This window comes from Silene latifolia, chromosome 5, assembly GCF_048544455.1.
Source record: "Silene latifolia isolate original U9 population chromosome 5, ASM4854445v1, whole genome shotgun sequence".
Taxonomy (NCBI): Eukaryota; Viridiplantae; Streptophyta; class Magnoliopsida; order Caryophyllales; family Caryophyllaceae; genus Silene; species Silene latifolia.
Window position 1 is genome coordinate 17437550 of NC_133530.1, and position 20877 is coordinate 17458426.

Consider the following 20877-nt stretch of genomic DNA (forward strand, 5'->3'; position numbering starts at 1 on the left):
AGGGTTCCACAATTTTATCATCGTATCAATTGTGGCCTTCACGTTGACGGCTCTCGAAGCCCACAATTTCCTCACAAGCATAAACCTATTCTTATCCTCTGCATCCTCCGTACCCTCATCCCACACAAACGATGAAGTCTCATGGTCTCCATTCGACCCCGTAGGCTCTTTCCCGGTTCGATGAAGGCCCTTCGTCATGCTAATCTCCTGAACCTGCATTAAGAAACACTAACAAACAAAGGAAAAAACAAAGAAAGACTAATCTTACCATCGAAATCGTAAGAGGAAGCCTCGAGAAAGAGGAAAGATCAAAGAAGATAAGACGGAACCCTAGGAACCCTAGACTAGTTTATACATTAGATGTTATCATTACTATGATTTTTTCTTCTTAGTTAACTTTGTTTCCTTTTCAGCTTTATGCTGCGACGACTTGTAGATTTCTTCAGTTTAACTCCTCCTCGTATTAATGATATTCACTTGTTGCGAGTCATTCTTAAAAGTTTTAGATTAAGGTCGTTGCTTTGATGTAACTGATAAGTAGCCGTTTTCTACTACTTCTAGAAGACTGATTGTCATCCGATGACGACGGGTTTTGTGTTCAGGCTTCACATCCTGCTTAGCAAATTAAGTTAATGTTACTGCAATATTTCTGAGTCATAGTAAATGGAAACAAAAGAGCTAAAAGGTTAATATATAACTAGTTTAGATCCCGCGCAATGAATGCGCGGTATTTATAGAGTTTTTATTTTTGTATTACTGCTAACTTAACGCCTTATTAATTTTTCATATTTCACGTTATTATATTCTTGATATGAGAAAAAAAAATTGAATTGTAAAATTATTCAAAACAACTGAGTAAAATTGAACTGTAAAATAATAGTGGTACTCAAGTAATGTGCTGAAATGTATTTTTTTTTTTAAAAGTATTTTTTATAGCACTGAACTGACGTAAATTTTTTGCAATGATTGAGGATTTATCTACGTTTTTTGGCAATCAAATTTTACATTATTTTTTGGCAATCAAATTTTATATTGATATGATCTACATTTTCCGATATCTTATAATGATTTCAGCAACTATAATTTGCAGAATAATATATGCAATCAAATAATCATACTTGGGCAAGATAATAAGTTATATTTTGGTGAAACCATTATCCGGGCAATCAAATAATATAATATATGATCTACATTTTCTGGCAATCAAATAATATAATATGTGATCCACATTTTCTGGCAATATTTTTGTACGTTATTTAGCACTTAGTAGAATAGAAGTTATACATAATATTTTTTGGGAGTCATTTTTTTTACATTATACTTAGCCCATAGTAGAATGCAAAAAATAAAAGCCCAATTAGAAGATAAAATTTTAGGCGGGAAAAAACGTAAATTGACCTATTCATTTAGTAAATAGAGGATTAAATCAGAAGAGAAAGCTGAAAGTTAACAAACTGAGGAATCCGAAAGTTGCAGCCAAATTAGAATTACATGCTGCTAGAACTACAGCATAAAGAATGAGAAATTTTCTATTACATAGATTTGATATCCAGCATCAACTTTACAGAACAAATTTGAGAACTTCTTGCCATTTTTTTCTCGAAAGAGAGTAGTCCTTCTGTTTCCAATTAATTAGTTGGCTATACGGCTATACCACGTACCAAGAAAGATGATAAAAATTATGGTCACCTGCTTTCAAATAAAAATTTGGTTATTTGGACTGCTGAGGGTGCATCACTGATGCTCATCATCTGAGTCTTCGGCATCCATACGCTCAATCACCCGTCTTGCTTCTTCCTCAGTGGCAGGGTAAACACTGCGTATCTGAAGCCCTTTTTTCACAGCCTCCGGGCAGACAGTGAAGGTAAAGTAGAATTTATTCGACACCTGATGCAGATTTCACATATGTTGACAGGAAATGTTAAACCACAATTTGTATACCAGATAACCAGATTGACTTGGCCTGTATAATATGATCCCGGATTTGAACATAAGAATACAAAAATGATCCAAGAATCAAGTTGAACAGGTCTCTGACCGCCAGCTAGCCCAAACTTTGCTAGACCCAATATTAACCCGACCCGATAGGATCAGCGACTCATTTGAAATTCCACCGAAAGTAGAGTTAAGGCGCATAACTCCGGAGTCATGACAGATTGACAGGGAACATAAATCATGGTACAGAAATGACTAGATGGTCTAGATCCTATCCGAACTGAAGTGCATAATAAAACAGTAATAGACCTGAAAACAAGGGGTTTGCCAGATCTACTCAAAATCTTACGGGCATAGGGTAAATGTCAGAGTTTTAAGCACATAAAGTAGGATGACAGCGAACACTAGACATACCTCACTGGTCCTTAACTCAGGGCGAGTGACATGAGCAACAACTTCCACATTGATAAGCGGTCGAGCGGGGTTCTCAAGTTCTGTGTACAGTACACAGGACTTCATACGAAGAAAATTCCCAACATCCACCTACAAGCCAAACTCACATGTTTATTCTGATAAGATATTCATGTTAAGAGTTCAGAAACATTCATAACTAATAGAGAGCCAGCAGATGAACCAACTAACTATATACGTTATCACAAAATCTTATATAAGACGGTGTTGCATGTGAGCCCAACCCATTAATCATCAGTTATCAAGAGGATTATCGTGATCCCGTCTTAAGGTGGGGCCACATTTGTAGAGCAACGAGCAAGATATGGCCGCAACGACTAAGTTCAAAATCAATTCTCAAACTGAGATTTAATATTATATCATTAACCTTGTAAAACTAAAGGCGGAATACATAAGATTTGGGTTACTCACATGTGAAATTGTCTTACAAAAAACTTGCTAATATATTATAAGACAGTTAGAACTTAGAAGTAGAACAAAGAATCAAAACTGAAGGTAGGAGCTTACAGGCTTAACGAAATCAACATGATCAACTTCAACGAAACGAGGTGCTGCTCCGGCAAAGGTATAAGCTGTGGCGAAAGAAAGTTCAAAGGCTTTACGCATAAGAAAACCACCAAAGATTCGACCATGAATGTTCCTTTGCTGTGGCTGGCAAATAATGGAGCTTTGTAGGCAAGTATCTCTTATAAGAATGCTATCTCTGTCAGCCAAAGCTGGCATATCAACGAATATCCGCCCTTCACTCAACAGTTCACTAATTCTTCTACTCTCTTGGTTGTCCATCTCACTCCTCTTTTCCATTCTCTTCAATTTCCTCATCTGGTTCCTTGCCTCTGCTTGTTCCCAAAGCAGTTTCTCTTGTTCTGTTTCAGGTGAAATCTTATTTATCGGAGCTGATTTTCCAGTCTCGGCATCACGAGCAACAAAGGTGAAATTCGCTACAAGAGCCTGTTCATCCGTCAACTGGGAAGAATCTGCAAAAGGAGTATTTAATCTGCCATGGTATTATATCTGGATCACGACACTATAGTGACCGAATTATCATGATTTGAAGATTACCATGACCATATTTCCATTTTCTAGGCAGATTGGTCGCATCATTCATGACATGACGTGATCAGTAGCTGATTACAGGTTCAAGCCTCAAACTAAGATTTAATACCATGATTAATAGTATTACTACGACATGTGAGAATAGAGTAAATCAGAGATATTCTAACTCGATAGTGTCAAATTTACAATGCACCCAATCAGAGATTATGCCGCAATGATGGTTTCCCGAGGTATATATACCACGGTTACATTACAACGGAGTCCTCCTATTGATATATTGTGCATAAAGTAAATGAAAGAAATTCCACTTGATAGCGAACACTTCACCCAAGTGCTGAATGACAGAAAGAGTACCTAGAGAGGATTGCAAAACTTCCAGCTGCATCTCCATGGATGACCTCCCAACCCACGTAACAGCACCAACTAATCTAAGGTCAGTATCAACCCGAATAGGCCGTTTGAGAAGAATCTTATCGACAGAAGCAGTGACCAAAATAAGAGCACTTGCCATCCCATCATTATTAGAACAGTGCTGCTCAATCATGAAAATGACAAAAAAATGATCATCAATCAATAAGCAGTAAAATGTTTTGCGGAACAGTTGTCTAAAAAGAACATGTTTTGCGGAATTGCTTCATGCAATGATAATGTAACATAGTAAGAATAAATGTGAAACATCTAGTACGTTAATAGCTACTACAATCATCGGTCTTTGGTCTAGTAGAAAGATAAAGGTAGTAAGGCGACACCCATTATAAGTTACAACCATGGTACCAAATTCAACAAGCTAGGGACAAATTTTGTTATTGAGACGCAAAACTCCTTCCATGCAATTCTCACTTTCTTTGCAAGTCATGTGAAAACGGCCATTTTGCTGTTAATTCACTATCACTGAAACCCCAAACGAACAAAACCTCACCATCTACGGAAACACTTGAGGCATTGGGATAATGTTAGGGGTCGTTTGGTTACCCATTCTAAAACACATGAATTGCAATTCATGTGATTTGCAAAATAGGTGAGTTGTTTGTTTGTTCCAAATCATATGAATTGAAGTTCCATAGGAACTCCAATTCTGTGGGAAGTTGCTTACCTAGGTCCCCCTAGGTAAGTGGGAATTCCTGTGGAATTAACTTCCCACGTTCCAACCAAAAAACTTTTTTCAATTTCATGTGATTTACAAAATCATGAGAACTCTTATTTCCTTGGAACTTCAATTCCCTTAGCGAACCAAACAACCCCTTATTGTGGTCAATTCACATTACCTATGTCATCATACTCTCTAATCTTGGCTAACCCATACCCATTATCAAACTGAAGCAAACTAATCCAGAATACACTACCAATTTGGCAATAGAAGCAACCATTGAGCCATGAATCATGATCAAATGCATGAATATAACCAGGATTCATATCCAGGAATGCGAACTATAAATGAAACAAGGTAAACTCGGAAAAATAATCGAAAATTTCAACTAAAGAATTCAACTTTCCAATTGCTTAGGGGCGCAAATACCCCAACTAGCCCCCCTAGTTCCGCCACTGATCAAATTACTTCACAGTTCACACAATTACCCAACAAACCAAAATACTCAAACAAAAAAAAACAATTTCAGCATCAAATTCACAATTTCAAAAAGATTATCAAAAAACAAAAAAAGAAAAAATAGCAACCTTATAAGAAATAGTTCCAGCAAGAGCATCAAGATCTTCAACTAATTTACCCATCCTAATCTCATTCCAAGGATTTCTATACTGTTCTCTCAAAACATAATCTTCTGAAAACTTATACTCAACACTTGTTCTACTATTACATGGATTTTTTGAAACCAACCCATTTTCTGAAACTGTCACATTTTCAACACCCCTCTCAAAAATATTGGATCTTGCTTCCCATAATGCATTTGTCACAGGTGAATGGTACACACCTGGCCATAAACTAAGCGGTTTTCGTATCGAAGACCCGGCATCGATTGGTGTTGTTGATGGGTTTGGAATTGGATTTTGATCATTTGGGTGTGAATTTATGGTTGAAAAATGTCTGCTTTTGGAGAGATTATTATTGTTTGGTGTTAATGGTGAATTGGGTGTATGGATTAATGAAGTTAGGAGTTTTAGTGATTGTTTTTGAATTGAATTATGGATGATCATGGAGGGTTTCAAAAGTTTGTTCATTGCTGATAATTTGGAAGAAAGAAATATTCAGCATCAGTAGTAATTCTATTCGGGGATAGTGGAACATTTTGTCGAAGGAGAAAGCTGATCCGACCTCACAAGGCTAACCCGAGTTGACCTGACCCAAAAGTAAAGTGACCCGAAATGATATAATAGACCCAAATGAGTTATTTAAGGTAAAATCATGACCCGACTCACACTTGAAACGACCGAAATGAACTTATAGACCCAAAATGAGTTAGTTAAGGTAAAATCATGACCCAAAAAAATCCAAAACGATCTAAAATGACTCGACTCGGGATTGACCAGACCAAGAATGACCCGAATAAAATAACATGATAATTATTGATCCGAAAATAACCTGAGCTGAAGTGAGCCGACCCACTGACCTATTTGCCCTTACTTTTCCCAAGTTGGACAACTAATGGGTTAGTGGCTGAACAAGCTCGGATATTGTAGTAAATGGGTCAGACTTGGATATGACTATTGTTGAACGGGCTAGCCAATTCGGCCCATTAAAAGAATGACAGACAATGAGTTCATCCATGTTATCGATCCATATATTTCCAACAAGAAGGCATTTTGAAGCCTATGTAAATGCTTGTACATGTCTCATTGTCAAAAATCATTCTCATTTAAGACGGTTATATTCGTCTTAAACTTAAAATGGATTAAATATCATATCACTTGTATATATAGGTTAAATATATTATTATTTTTTTTTTAAAGTATTCTTATAAGACAAATATATAGCTTTTTTCTAAGACGGATAATGATGTGTTAAAAAAACTTATGGGTCAAAAATAGTAGGGCTGAGCAAAACAGGATATCCGATCCGGTGATATCCGAATTTAAAATTATCATTTTTCATGATCCACATTTGATCCGAATAATTCGGATATTCGAAAATCTGGAATCCGAAAATTCGGAGATCCAGATTTCGAAAACCGGATTCGATCCGGATTTAAATGTATAGTAAAAATTCCACCGAGGCCAGTGGTATTGGGCTATTGGCAGACTAAAACTAAAGGCAATTTCGGTCCATTTCGCATTTTACAACCCACTAAGAAAGGTAACATCTTCGATCGCATAAATTACAAGTCTCGAATCGATCACATAAATTACAAGTCTTAATTGCAAAAATTATAAATATTTATTACAAATTTCAAAACTAGTCTAAAAACCGCATAAACTAAACATTAAGTTTTCCTTTTTTTTTCTGCATAAATTTTTAAAATTCGGATCGGATTCGGATATCCGATTTTAAGAAAATCACAATTCACATCCGATCCAGTTTATTCGGAAAAAACCGGATCGAAAATCCAATTTAAATGGTATCCATACATTCGGATTTTTTTTTTCAGATTTCGGATCAGATTCGGAAAAAAATCGAATCGGATAAGCTCAACTCTAAAAAATAGTGCGTTACTTTAATTTACACAAAATCTCATTATAGACGGACATATTCGTCTGTAACTAAAGACGGGTCAAATACAATACTACATTTCTAATGAGACAAGCAATAAGTGGGGTGATAGGGCAAAAAATGTCACCACTTTCAAGCTACTTGACCTGTCTTTAGCTATAAATGAGTATATCCGTTTATAGCAAAACTAACTGTTTTTTTTTTGACAAACGTGTGCAAAACTAGCTGTTTAATTTATGTACACTTTGAAATACCTTAGCACCACGTAAATACTTGATGCTAGACTGCTAGTATGTTCTGAAGTGTCTTTCTTGTGACGGACATATCCGTCATAAGTTTGCGACGAAACAAGTAATATTTATGTGGGTAGATGAGATAAAACAGATTGCTACTCTTTAGGTATTCTATTTTTGTCTTATCCATCCCACATAGATAATACTTGAGCAGTCGCAAGCTTACGACGGATATATCCGTCAGAAATGAGAATTTGTGTGTGAAGTGACTGTCACTTAACCCCAACATTGTATCCCAGGAGCCTAAGCACGTCATGGGTCTTCATCAGTGTCACTTAATGACGATGACAATGAAATGCATTTGTGCAAACATCAAACTATTTATAGGGAAAACATAAGTTATGTATGGGACGGTTTTATAGGGACGGTCAAATCAAATTTTTATGTAATTCTCATTTTGGTATATAGGCAATGGTGGAGCTAGGGGTGCTCAAAAGTGACCCAGATAGGCTACTTGAACAGATATGGAGCGCCCTATTCGGTTTAGTCTTTGTGTTAAAAAAAACATGGTGATTAGCCTCTGGTACAGTATAAACTCGAAAAAACCTCAAAATACCTTTTCTAGTCGAAACAATCCGTCCAAACCAGCAAAAAATCGAAGCTAATGGGTTCTGATCGGGTCCCCTCCTAGTCGGCCACTCGGTCTGGTCCCCGATTTTGGGATATGGGGTTATCCGGTGTCCTGGTTCTTCCTATACGGTGATTCGGTGAACACCCCTAGGGTCTAGGTGAAGCTAGGGGGCTAGCAAGGGCGCTCACCCTTGCTGGATGACATAAACATCGGTTTTAGTTAAAAATTTGAAATTTTTTCGAGTTCAACTTATACAATTACTCATTTACCCCCAAAAAATTTCCCCCCCGTAATAACAAATTCTTACTTTGCCGTTGATTATAGGTTAATAGATTAGTCCTATATATAAAATCGTCTTATATAAATTTCTTAAAATTGAAACTTAATCATGCATATAAGTTGAAATATTGCAAGGTCCATGTATGATTAAATCTAAATTAAAATCTTTGACTTATGATCTCCTTTGATAGAAATGCAACATGGAAGTGGGACTTTCACTAGTGTTATGTGGTTAAGCATATATGTCGGAAGTGTAGTGGCTTGGTTTGGTTAATAGAGGATGTATCTAGTCCCTCATTTTCCCTTAAAACATGATCCACAATTCCTTTTACTTAATTCATTTTGGTCTCTTCCTTTTGGACCTTTTCATTTGAAGTGACCCTTATTATTAAGGCCTTTCATGGACATTAGCCTCAAAAGGTTCATCTTCGTTTGATTGGCCTTTTCCTTAAGTCTCGCTTAACACGACATTATCTGTCTTAAACTTAAGATGGATAAGTATATTCCTTCCAATTTGTATATAAGAATGCATTAGGAAAAACAATATATTTGTCTTGTATATACAAGTGGTATGATACTAGATCCATCTTAAACTTAGCACGGAAAACGCCGTCTTAAAAGAGAATTTGTGTCGTGGATATAGTGTTTAGATTTTAAATTGATTTTAATAAATTATGGTTATATTTATTTTAAAATTATTCATTATTTTGGTATTTATAATTATACGATATCAATTTATTAAAATGTTATTATATTGTATTTAAAACGGTTTTGGATTTTAGTTAGATGAAAAAAGTAAAAAAGGGAAAATAAATTGATAATTAAATAGAGCAGATTTGAGTTCACGTTGAGCTCAAATCTTTTCTAAGTCGAACTTGAGTTTTAAGTTTTAACTTGTAGGCTCGGCGAGTTCTGAGTTAAGTCTGAGCTTGACTCAAAATTCTAAGCCAATATTGAATCTATTTGCGTTCAAACTTTGATCAACTAGGTTACATCTCGTGAGGGAAAATATACGCCTTTTTCGAGTCAAACTCAGACTTTAAATTTTGAGCCAAGTCCGAACTCAGCTCAAATTTGTGAATTGATCGGAAATAATCGCTCTCACTTTTCAATCGATACAGTTATACACTTATACCCTAGAGTGAAAGAGGAACATACACAACATGAAGTCACACAAAGTAGAGAATACTCCTATTTAAATGATCATATAGGCATGTCACATTGTCACAATCAATTAATCATGAATTTCTTGTTTTCTAAGCATCTAATAACACCCTCTTTCTTAGCTAGACTAGAATTAAGTTACCTCAAAACAATGTCATTCTTTAAATGGTATTATTTCCTTACAAATATGATACTTAGGCATGTGCTACAAGACCATAGACTTGTTAATAAAGATTAGAATTGCCAACCAAAAAGTGGTGGCATAACTTTAGAAAATCACATGCATTTTGATGCATATATGGAAGTATTTAATGTAAAAAATCACAAACTATAATATGAGACCGTTATAAAGTGCGACCACCTAAAAAATATTTAATTTATGTTAAATAGCGGGCACGGTTATTGTTATAGAATTACCATTTTTTAAAAAAATAATTAATTTATAACCTAAAATAATCACTATTTATCATAAAATGATCATTTTTTACACGTCGTACCATATTGACGGTCACATATAATAACATTTATTTAAAGTTTTATTAGTAGGAGCCTTGCATGGGACCACGTGACTACTGCATGAGATTTTTAGGGAATATTTATAAAAAGGAATCTTTATTCTTTCACTTTATTTGCATTAAATTGTGTACAATTTACACAAAATACAAGCATACCAATCATTTATCCCATCTTCTTAGGTAATGTACCTTTCTTGGTACTTTTACCCTTCATCAATTTTCCAATAGTAGATGTCATTTTCATGTTAATAACTTGTTTCACACTTCTTAGACATTTATGGCACCCCCTTCTTCTTAGGTGACATTCTCAACTTAAATTTAATTGTAATACTACAATGTTGATACATTAATGTAACATTCAATAACAATTACCGGGTGCATCGTTAATATCGTCCTGAAGGATAGTCTCGTGAATTTGTGATATAGGCTATATGCCTATAAGCTGGCTAAAGAAGCAATTAAGGTAAATTAAAAGAATTTGAATTCATCAATTGTGAGAAGATAAATTTTAACGTATGCACTACATAAATATATTAAAAAATGTGTTAAAATTAGAACAATTACAAATTTTATAAAACTTGTTCGGGTAATCAACAATCAATATGTTGTTCGTTGAACAATTGATATAGTCATACAGGGACGATATTCATGAGTCGAGGGTAAAATTGAACTACATTAATATTTTGTTTGGGTGAAAAAGAGGTTGAATCACACAAACTTGTTTACATAAAATCAACATTACAAGCTTATGTTACAATTTACTGCTATTTATTACAGTACTGGACTACTAGTGCAATCTACAAGCAACAAAATGTATGAGAGGTAAAAACTAACACAAAAGTTGCATGAACAACTATATCATATCTATCTACCTATGAATTCCATGTACAGCCCAGGTAATAAATCTCGGTCGCTATGGATATCCTGAGTACTAACCTCTCTAGCACATTGAATCGACGGAAAATGCATATGAGCAGTTAGAAGACCCTTGGCTAACAACATCCCTTTTAGGAGAAGGTGTAGGAAGAGTTTGAGGTGAACCTTTGGTTAAATCTAGTTCACCTCTAACAGTTTCAACGTGTCGAATTTCTGTAAGCATGGCAACTACGTCTTTCATTGAAGGGCGTTCACTAACTCGTGTACTGATACACAGGAACGAGACTGCCAGTGTCTGCAACATCTCGTGCATCTGTGGATCTGCTCTTCCTCTGAGTTTAGCATCAAGAATGTCAGCTGGATCGCCTTTGCTCTGCAGATGATCTCGGACCCATTGGACTAATTGTGCTCCTCCTGGCAATGTCGGATCTAATGGATGTTTTCCTGTTAGTACTTCTACGAGAACCACTCCAAAACTGTAGACATCGCTCTTTTCTGTTACTCCTTGCATTGATGCAAATTCTATTCAACACAGAAAAAAACATAACAATTAGAATCATTAGATTTTAACTGTCACAGCCAAACATGTATTTAGACGACAGAGATTTTACCTGGTGCCATATATCCATAAGAACCAGCTAGCTGAGGTATTGTACTCGGTTTAGCAGAATCAGTACTAGAACCGCTGCTAACAAGTCTTGCAAGCCCAAAATCGGCAAGGTAAGGCTCAAACCGGGGACCTAATAAGACATTCATGGCTTTGACATCCCCGTGGATGATTGCAGGAACGCAGTCATGATGCAAATAAGCAAGTGCATGAGCGATTCCAAGCACAACATCGTACCTAGTTTCCCATTCGGCCCCTCCACCTTTTACAGCACCATGAAGAAGCGAACTCAAGCTTCCATTAGAGAGATAATCATAAAACAAGAGCTTCAAACTCCGGTTAGACCCCCATCCTAAAAGACGCACTATGTTCTTATGACGGATTGATCCTAAAGTCTGAATCTCAGACCTAAATGCGCCTGTCTCATCTGTAGACCACATCTTCTTTACTGCTAAAGTCTCTCCATTAGGCATCATTACCCTGTACACAACCCCGGAACTTCCAGTACCAATAACATTAGCTGATGTTAAATTTTCTATCACATCATCTATCGAAAACTCCATCTTTTGGTAAAGAGTCAATTCCCAAGTATCATCTTCAATGTGATTTCCATCAGCAAAACGAGAACGAATTTGCATATAGATAGCAAGTAGTATCAGAACTACACTAATGCTAACTAAGATGGACATAGCCAACTTCATACTTGTTCTACCTCGTTCCACGTGTTGAGTCCCCCGGTTTCCCTCTCCATCAAATAAGTAAAGGCCTTTGTTCCCTGCAAGGTTGCTAAGAGGGAGCTTATGGAAAAAAGGGGTGTTCGGAAGTTGCCCTGAAAACTCATTGTAAGAAACATTCAATGATACCAGATTTTGTAGGGTTGAAAGGACATTTAAGTTGCCTTCAAGGTTATTATGAGACAGGTCAAGAACAGCAAGCCTACTAAGACTTATAAATTGGGTTGGGATTTCGCCTGAAAGACGGTTGTAGCTAAGGTTCAAGGAGATCTCTAATGCTGGGATTTGACCCAACTCTTTTGGTATCTCACCTGATAAATCATTGTTTCCCAAATCTAACAGTTGTAACTTGCTGCAAGATATAATTTCAGCAGGAATTTCACCGGAAAACCGGTTTTTACCAAGATTAAGTTTTGTTAATTCACTCAAAGAACCAACAGTAGGTGACAGTGTACCTGAAATGTGATTATCTGATAAATCTACAAACTGTAGACTCTTAGGAAGTTCATCAGGCAATGAACCAGTAAGCCCATTTGAATGAACATCGAAAAATTCCAAGTTTGAGCATCCTGTTAAGGAAGTTGGAATACTTCCTATCAAATGATTTTGGCTCAAATCAAGGAAATTCAAGCTTTTTAAGTTACCAATTTCGGATGGAATAATACCACCCAATTTATTCCCGTTCACTCGAAACCTGTACAAATTAGTACAGTTCCCTATATCAGGAGGTATAAACCCGGATAAATTATTCGAAATTAGTAACAATTTAGTGAGATTCCTTAACCCAAAAATCCCATTTGGGATAGTACCAAAAAGGGTATTATAGGAGAAATCAACTGCCTGAAGTTGCTCACACTGTGACAGACTCACAGGAATGTTTCCTGTAAGTTTATTCTGCCAGGCAAAGAACAAAGTCAAACCCTTCAAGTCTCCAATATTCTCCGGTATCCCACCGGAGATAACATTGTTATCGACTTCAAGATGGGTGAGACGGGTGCATCGGGTGATCTCAGGAGGTATGATTCCTGAAATCTGGTTTACACTCAGCTGTAACTCCTGCAAACCCAACAGATTTCCAAAACTTTTTGGTATGCTTCCTGTAATCAAATTTTCTGAGAAATCAATTACAGTTAAACCAGTACAGTTCCCAATTTCTTCAGGAATGCTACCCACAATGCTGTTTTGCCATAACAGCAAACTCTGAAGCTTCTGCAGTTTCCCAATACTGCTTGGAATCGACCCGGATATCGAATTTTGGTACAGATACAAGTTCTGTAACTCTACACAATTCCCAATTTCATCTGGGATTGACCCAGATAACAAAGAAGTATAGATTGCCAAAGTCTGCAACTTTTTCAGATTTCCAATACTTTTTGGTAATTTTCCTGATAAACTAGTCTCAGCAATGCCAAGTGTTACTAAATTACTGCAATTCCCAATCTCAGAGGGAAGTTCTCCCTTAAGATTCTGATTTCCGCCAGCTCGAAAAACCTGTAACCTCTCCAATCTCCCAATACTTGCAGGAATTTCACCACTGAGCTGATTATCAAATACAGTAATCTCGACGAGACTCGATAAATTACCAATGTCTGCAGGAATTTCCCCTTGAAGACGATTCGAATGCAATGACAGTGTCATCAAATTCTGCAGACTGCAGATTGCATCAGGAATTTCACCAGTAATACCATTTTCACTGATATCAATCCCAACTAACTTCGTATAATCGCCGAATTCTTTCGGTATTTCACCAGTAAGATTACATGATGACAAAACAAGTTTCGATAACGATTTCAAAGATTTCAAATTTGATGGTAATGAACCCTGTAAGTCTACTGATTTTATAGTTAACTCAGTAACATCACCATTTTCATCACATTTTACACCAAACCAGTTACATGGGTGATTATCAGAACTTACCCATGTCTTAAAAACATCTAAAGATGATGTCTTTAAGGTTTGTTTCCATAGAAGAAGAGCTTGACCTTGCTCATCAATGGAGACACAACAATGGAAGCAGCATAGAAATAATGATGAAATAAGTAGAAATTTGTATGAAAATATATTATTAGAAGAAGAATTTAATGGGTTAATGAGAATTGCAGGCATTGCTGCTATGAGAAGGAAGAAGAAGATGAGCTTTGGGATTGAAGAATGGGGGGAAACCCCATGTTTTGTTTATACATTAAAAAGCAGCAGCTACTCACCAAGGTTACTTGCACTTGCAATTTTTATATTATTTTCTCTTCTTTACTTTTTTTTTTTTAAAATAATTTAATTTCCGACTCACTAAATTGGTCGCGCTTCTTTTTACTATGGAAATCAAAGTAATTTCTATTTTAGGTCATTTGAAAACAGTCTCTTTAGATGGCCAATAAAGATCGTGAGAGCACTCGCAATGACCTGTCCTTAGACCTTAATAACCCCAGCACGGCACCGAACTAGGACCCGAGCTTGACCCAAACGTATATGACTTGACTTGAATGTTTATTGTTGCAGACTGACTGTTATCTATTTATTTATCCCTTGTAACTTGGTAAAACAGACTCGAAAATGACCCCAACCCGAGATAACCTAACCCGACCCGAACTATGACAAACCCGAAATTACCCGATTCGAACCTGATCAGATTGGCCTGTTTGTCAGGTTTAGGGCCGGTCTTTCTATATTTGGCCGTAACCCTAATTTACGGGAGTTCTTGAGACACTAGATGTTCTCGTTTTTTTCCGGAATTTGTTTATAAAATTATTATATTTTTGTTATTTGCTGTCTAAAAGGGATGGAAGGATAGTGATTGAGAATTGAGATGGTTTCCTCTTATCCTCTATTTTGTTTTTTACAGTAAATTATTTGGTTGAGGAGCTTAAGGTCCATAGTTTTATTACTGTATTGTTTAGTCATGCCCCCACCATGAGCTTAATTGTCTACCTGTTGAGATAGCACCATTTCTTCAAGCAACAAGCTAAGTTTTGTTCCAACCATAAATCCGTCTTATAATTTTAAAAGGATTAGCTTAAGTTAATTTGTTTATAGTTTGATCGTTAATTCTTTTTGAAACAGTTCAATAATAACCATTTTTTGCCAGATACATTTTCAGTGAACTTTGATGTATGTGGACAAGGACCGTTTAATAGCTAATATGGATATTTTTTATTAGTAATAATTTGTATTTCATCCGTAAGTACCTAACTAATTTACTTTCAATTATATAACAATCTCATATTAATTTATTTTGAGACCTTAAATTCTTAACTCGGATGTTTATGAGCAATTGAGCATGTATAACTAAGATTTTTTATCTACCGTGTTGAGGATCTTAGTTATGACGGGAGCCCAACCCCATTGGTTTTCATAATTTCAGTGTAACATTATCATCCAGCCCTCCTTAGCTACGATGATTGATCTGAGTCTAATATCACACACGAAATTAGTAGTATAAACCTCGACATTGTTTATCATTTACTCCAAGGTCCGCTAGTTGCTTTATTCCCTTAGCTTCACTAGACTTGCTAATTTTTTTTTTTTTTTTTAATCTTCCCTATTAATTAATTAAATTAGAGAAAAGTTGAACATGGACCATCATGTTGAGACTTTAGTTGATCACAAAATAAGGTGAGTTGGCCATGTGTATTTCTTTGTACGTTCTCAAATGGTAACTTTCTAATGAAAAAAAGAACTTCTTGGGGATGTTTCTGACAACACGTAATGTAAATACAAGGAATATCCTGCCACATGAAAATTCACTTGTTTTTATCGCACCCTATGAGTGAAAGAAGAGACTTTTTTAGACAATTCAAAAAAAAAAAAGCATTGATAGACCCTTTTTAATTTACTTGTCAAATGCTAGCGAGTTTAAACAATGTTCTTCATCGATCAATATCATATGTAATTACATTGTTAAAATTATACGTAATATGAAATCCGTAAGTTTTAATATTCGAACGTAACAAATTTTAGATTTTGAGTTTTAATCGTTTATATTTGAGCATAAATAATCCAGAATGATACTTTACAAGAAGAAAAACGTTGTGTAATTGTGACAACTAACTTTGTATGTCGAAACAAATTGTGACAACTCGTCTCTATGGACTATTGGCTTTTTAGTTTTCGTTCGATACTAATTTATGCATGATTTAATATGAACCTTACATATATAATGACCTGATATAAGCTCGTCTTTTTACCCAAATTTATGGTCGATTTTTAGAATACACATTAGAAAAACCGATATAATATTAGTTGAATTAAGTAGATTGTTGTGGGATAGCTAATGCTTAGATAATGGGTAATATGCCATGGAATCTACAGAACTACACAAGAAGAAGTGAAATGCACATGAAAGCAAAGAAGAGTAAGGCAAAATTAATATTATTCGTTAATAGCATTTGTTTATTATCTACTGTCGATGCAGATCTGCCCATCCTGTCGGCTCACCAGTTTATGTTCATGACCACTGCTTATTAAACAAATTACAGTCCGTCTTGGTTCAGACCGCCTTATTTCAGACCGCAATAAAACCTCTCACAAGTGAGAAGTACATGGGTGGTGGGACACCCCCATGTGTTTTCCCACTCACACCCTAAATGGGTTTTTTGTGAGAGAAAATGGTATCGTCTAACCATTTCAGGCGGATATGGCGGTCTGAAATAAGAATTTGTGAACAAATTAAATTTAATTAGAGGGGATTGGACAATTATAGATCACCTAATTAAGCATTCTTAATCAAGATTATCAGTTAATTAGACACAATTAAGATTATCGGTCGATAGATAATGAATGAGAATAAAATGTTACAATCACGGTCGACTTTTAATTTGGTGGTTACGGTTAAAAGCCTAACTTTGTAGAACGGTGTGTGTGATTTTCACATAATTTGTGACGTAGAATTGAGGAAGTGTTGGGCTTTGTTTGGTAAACCAAGCCGAAAAGGTAGTTGAAACCTTTTATTTGAAAACTGAAATAAAGTTAATCGAAATCTGAAAAGATAATAACTTATAAGGTAGCTGAAAATTAGGAGCTGATTAGGTAACTAATTATATAAAAAATGATTGACAAACTGGTTAAAAAGTTAACTGATTTTTGGTAAAATGACGTAAGAGTTTATGATAATTATTTATTATTATAAATTGTAGGAAGTTCCCAATTTAATTATCAAATGTATCATAAATCTCATAATACTTTATACGGAGTAATTCCGTTTGACTTAATACAAGATGAAGACATAAACGTTTTCGTGTTTATGAATTTATTTCTAGATACGAGTATATATTTTAGGGTCACATCTACAAATAACAATCATAATAAATAGAATTAAATTTGAGGTCCTACAATTATCAATATTCATTTTGCATTTTAAATTAATTAGGAATGTACTTATGTTTTATTTAATTATGACTGTGATTGAAGGAAAAATAAACAACCAAAACACTTTCGTTGTTAATACCTACGAAATTAGGAATTATATGTATGAATGCCAAAAAATAAGACAAGTTTTAATTTCTTGGGATTGCTATTATAGGAAGGAGTTATTAGTGATCAAAATAGAAACACAAATGTTACCAACTCCAACCAATCAATTCAATCATATTGTTGTCATTATCCTTAATTATAAAATTGGTTCTCACATGAGAGCATGTCACTCCCAACAGCTACATCTCGTGAGAGTATGAAACCTATAGTAATTTTAATTATATATAGTTGATAAAATTAGATGTCAATTAAGGACGATTCTGATGCTGATGATGGTAATTTGTAAAACATATTACATCACCTAGGTAATAGTATGCACGGTCAATTACTACAAGTGGTTGTATGCATGTTTACAAATTTACTTAGCTCGTTGAGAAAGTTACTGAGTTAATTACCTTTAAAAATTAGCCTTAAATTTAGTTCAATTACTTTATAAAGAAGTTCAATTCCCTTATAAAGATATTGAGTTCAACTATAAATTAAAGTTGGCTTCTCTAAGCTCAAAAACGTTAGTAAAATATTTTAGTAACTTTAATTTCATGTGTTTTTTTTTCCATTGTCATCGAGAGAAACAACAACAACAATATAAGATTTACGTGAGACCTATTATCTTAATACCCCGATTAATCTTAATACTCTAGAACAAGATCTCTTAATAAGTTTGAAATGAATGATTAGTAGTATTATGATCTAAGACAAAATCGTGTGAATCTTAGAATAAGTGCATCATGCATGTTCTCACATGAGCATGATCTAATGAACCAGTTTTCTTACAAAAATCAGAGATTGTAAACTCAATAATGATCAAAACCTAAGATCTAAACCATGTTATCTACCAAGAGGGTGGATGTCACGTGACCTTGATCCAAGATTATTAGTGGAGGAAATTCAATACTTTTTTTTATTGTTACTAGATTAAATGCAACTTTGCAAGATGTTATAGTGGACTTCACGTATTAACAAGATTTTTTATGTAATTTTTTTGGCAAGGTTTTGTATGTTATCTAGAGAATTATGATTACATTTGATGTATAATGAAATATAGTGAACATAATCTCCCTTATTTAATTATATGTTTTTAATAGATCGAGTTGTTTATAGCACTGATTCAGATACATAATAGATGGAGATTCATAGATAGGAAAAAGTGGCATTTGCATTCATTTTCGTTAACTACTCATGCTATGGATGTGGCAGGTGAAACTAAAAGAACAGGTAAAAAAGGTTTGGCTCGTTAGTAACTTAAATTACGTAGTCTGGACTAGAGATTTTAGAAGTTGACTTGAAAGTAGAAGTAACTACTCGACTTAATGAGTTTTCCTAGTTGTTTTAAATTGTGAGTGCTATACGGCTATTTAGTAGCATCATTTGCTACATAGTAACCTCAAAATATGTGTTATTATGCTAAAGATGAAATTAAAATGTTTAATTATAAATTTTGAATTTAATTAGCTAGTTTATTTTTGATAAATCGAATTTTAGAAAAATAGGTAAGAAAGGGTTGGCTCGTTAGGAGATGAGAGCAGAAGTAACTCGACTTAAATGAGTTTATTTATGATAAAATTATGCTAATGATGAAATTAAAAGGTTAATTTCCCCTGTATATACTGCCATTAACTTATTTTTTGGTTGCTAATGCTAAATGCCCTTTTAACTTTTCTTTGGGGTTGGTGTTGTTCGTAGTCCTTTAACTTTTAATGGTCGACAAGTTCGGACTTAGAATTAACATCACCTTTTTCCTTGTTGGTATTAAAAAGGAGAGCAAAATCATGTGGTTCTTTTGTGCTTAAACCCCGGATTAAAGATTTTAAATTTAAAGGTCAAATCTTATGCTTTGTACCTCCTTAATGGTGTTCTTCGTTGCCTAACCTTTCCTTAATTTCATGGATTCATGGATTGTGGTGTCCCTCCATGCACCCCGTAACATCATTTAGTTCATGTGAGATTAGTCAGTAATTTGGAGCAAGCTTCAATTTGGAAAAAAATAAGAAAAAGGACCAAATAGGTAGACCTGTCAAATATGTCATTCGATTTAGTTTTGAATCGGGTTAAAAAGTAGGTAGATCGAGCCATTAGGGCCAAGTCTAATGACCTAAGCCCAACCCTTGCCACGATTCATCAAGACATGGTTTGCTTGGTCCGGCTTGGTGTGGTTGGTCCGTTTTGGCATTAGTCGACTCGTGACCAGGTCACTTGAGACTATTTATACGCAAAAAAAAAAAAAAAAAAAAATCTAGAAATCGAACATTATATTAATTATCGTCATTTTATAAATTTGCTCTTACCTTTTATGCATCCGTTCACCCAAACAGAGTTAAGATTTACTTGATCAACTAATACTCTCTTTTTTTTTTTTATATATAACATTTTCATGTTTTAGGTGAGTTTTTGGCTTTAATATTTACAAAATTTATAGAAATTATACCATTAAAAATTATAGAAATTATACATTTCATTAAAAGCTTTGCATATGAGTATACAGTTAAGATTTACTTCATTTTTGCATACGAGTATACACTTAAAATTTACTTGAATAACAAATGATCGTGACGGATTGACGAAGGGAGTATAATTTGTGTAATTTGAGAGATACTAACGAGAAAAGCACATATTTTGAAATGTGAATTGACTTGTGTAACAAACAAAGAAAGTAATTTGTGATTTATAAAATTAAATTGAAGTCCTAACATAGCTACGTGGATGATGCAACTTTTATGCTTTATACTCTATGACAAAAGCATTTACTAGAAATATAATGTAAATTATTGTTTATAACTTTATTGTTTTAGGTCTCCATTAAGCTTTTGTTCCTAAACTCCGGAAAAGAGGTACATGAAGTTTCCCCCTAGTGGCGCCATTGTATCACCTAGGCTATAGCATCCCTCAATTTCAGGTCTATTGCTATCTTCCACGGCTTTTTATAACCAAAGTCTCCCTTGTAACAACTTGCAACGGGTCAAGTATTAATCATATAGGTAAATAAGACGAAACAGATTGTTACTCCCTAGACACTCTGCTTTTGTCGTATCTACCCACATAAATAGTAATTGACCAGTCACAAGTTTACGACGGATATAACCATCACAAATGAGAATTTGTGTTTTATACTAACACTTTATTGCAGTAATTAAAGTTATCACATAATCTTAACAAATTATAGATTTTTTGTATAGATGAGAAAAGGACTTCGTGAAGCTGAACAATACCTTTTTAGAAGCTTTATCTTTATCTTTATCTTTACCTTTACATAAAACATGTAAAGAAATTATCAGGTCAGAGTTTGTGAGCTGATAATTACCCCTCCATCCC

The 20877-nt window shown here is 34.8% G+C and overlaps 2 protein-coding genes across 2 annotated transcripts; both read right to left on the bottom strand.

The window, feature by feature from the left end:
• Positions 1–1504: 1504 nt before the first annotated feature.
• On the bottom strand, positions 1505–5721 carry LOC141656914 (acyl-coenzyme A thioesterase 2, chloroplastic-like). The gene is made up of 5 exons (XM_074464001.1): positions 5137–5721; positions 3817–3994; positions 2914–3383; positions 2350–2478; positions 1505–1887 (listed from the first exon to the last, which is right to left on the bottom strand). Exons 1-5 carry the CDS (start codon positions 5635–5637, stop codon positions 1735–1737), a joined length of 1431 nt encoding a protein of 476 aa, XP_074320102.1. The 5' UTR covers positions 5638–5721; the 3' UTR covers positions 1505–1734.
• A 4809-nt stretch (positions 5722–10530) lies between these two features.
• LOC141656912 (LRR receptor-like serine/threonine-protein kinase RGI3) lies at positions 10531–14337 on the bottom strand. Its single transcript, XM_074463999.1, has 2 exons — positions 11373–14337; positions 10531–11283 (listed from the first exon to the last, which is right to left on the bottom strand). Exons 1-2 carry the CDS (start codon positions 14206–14208, stop codon positions 10826–10828), a joined length of 3294 nt encoding a protein of 1097 aa, XP_074320100.1. The 5' UTR covers positions 14209–14337; the 3' UTR covers positions 10531–10825.
• Between the last annotated feature and the right edge of the window lie 6540 nt (positions 14338–20877).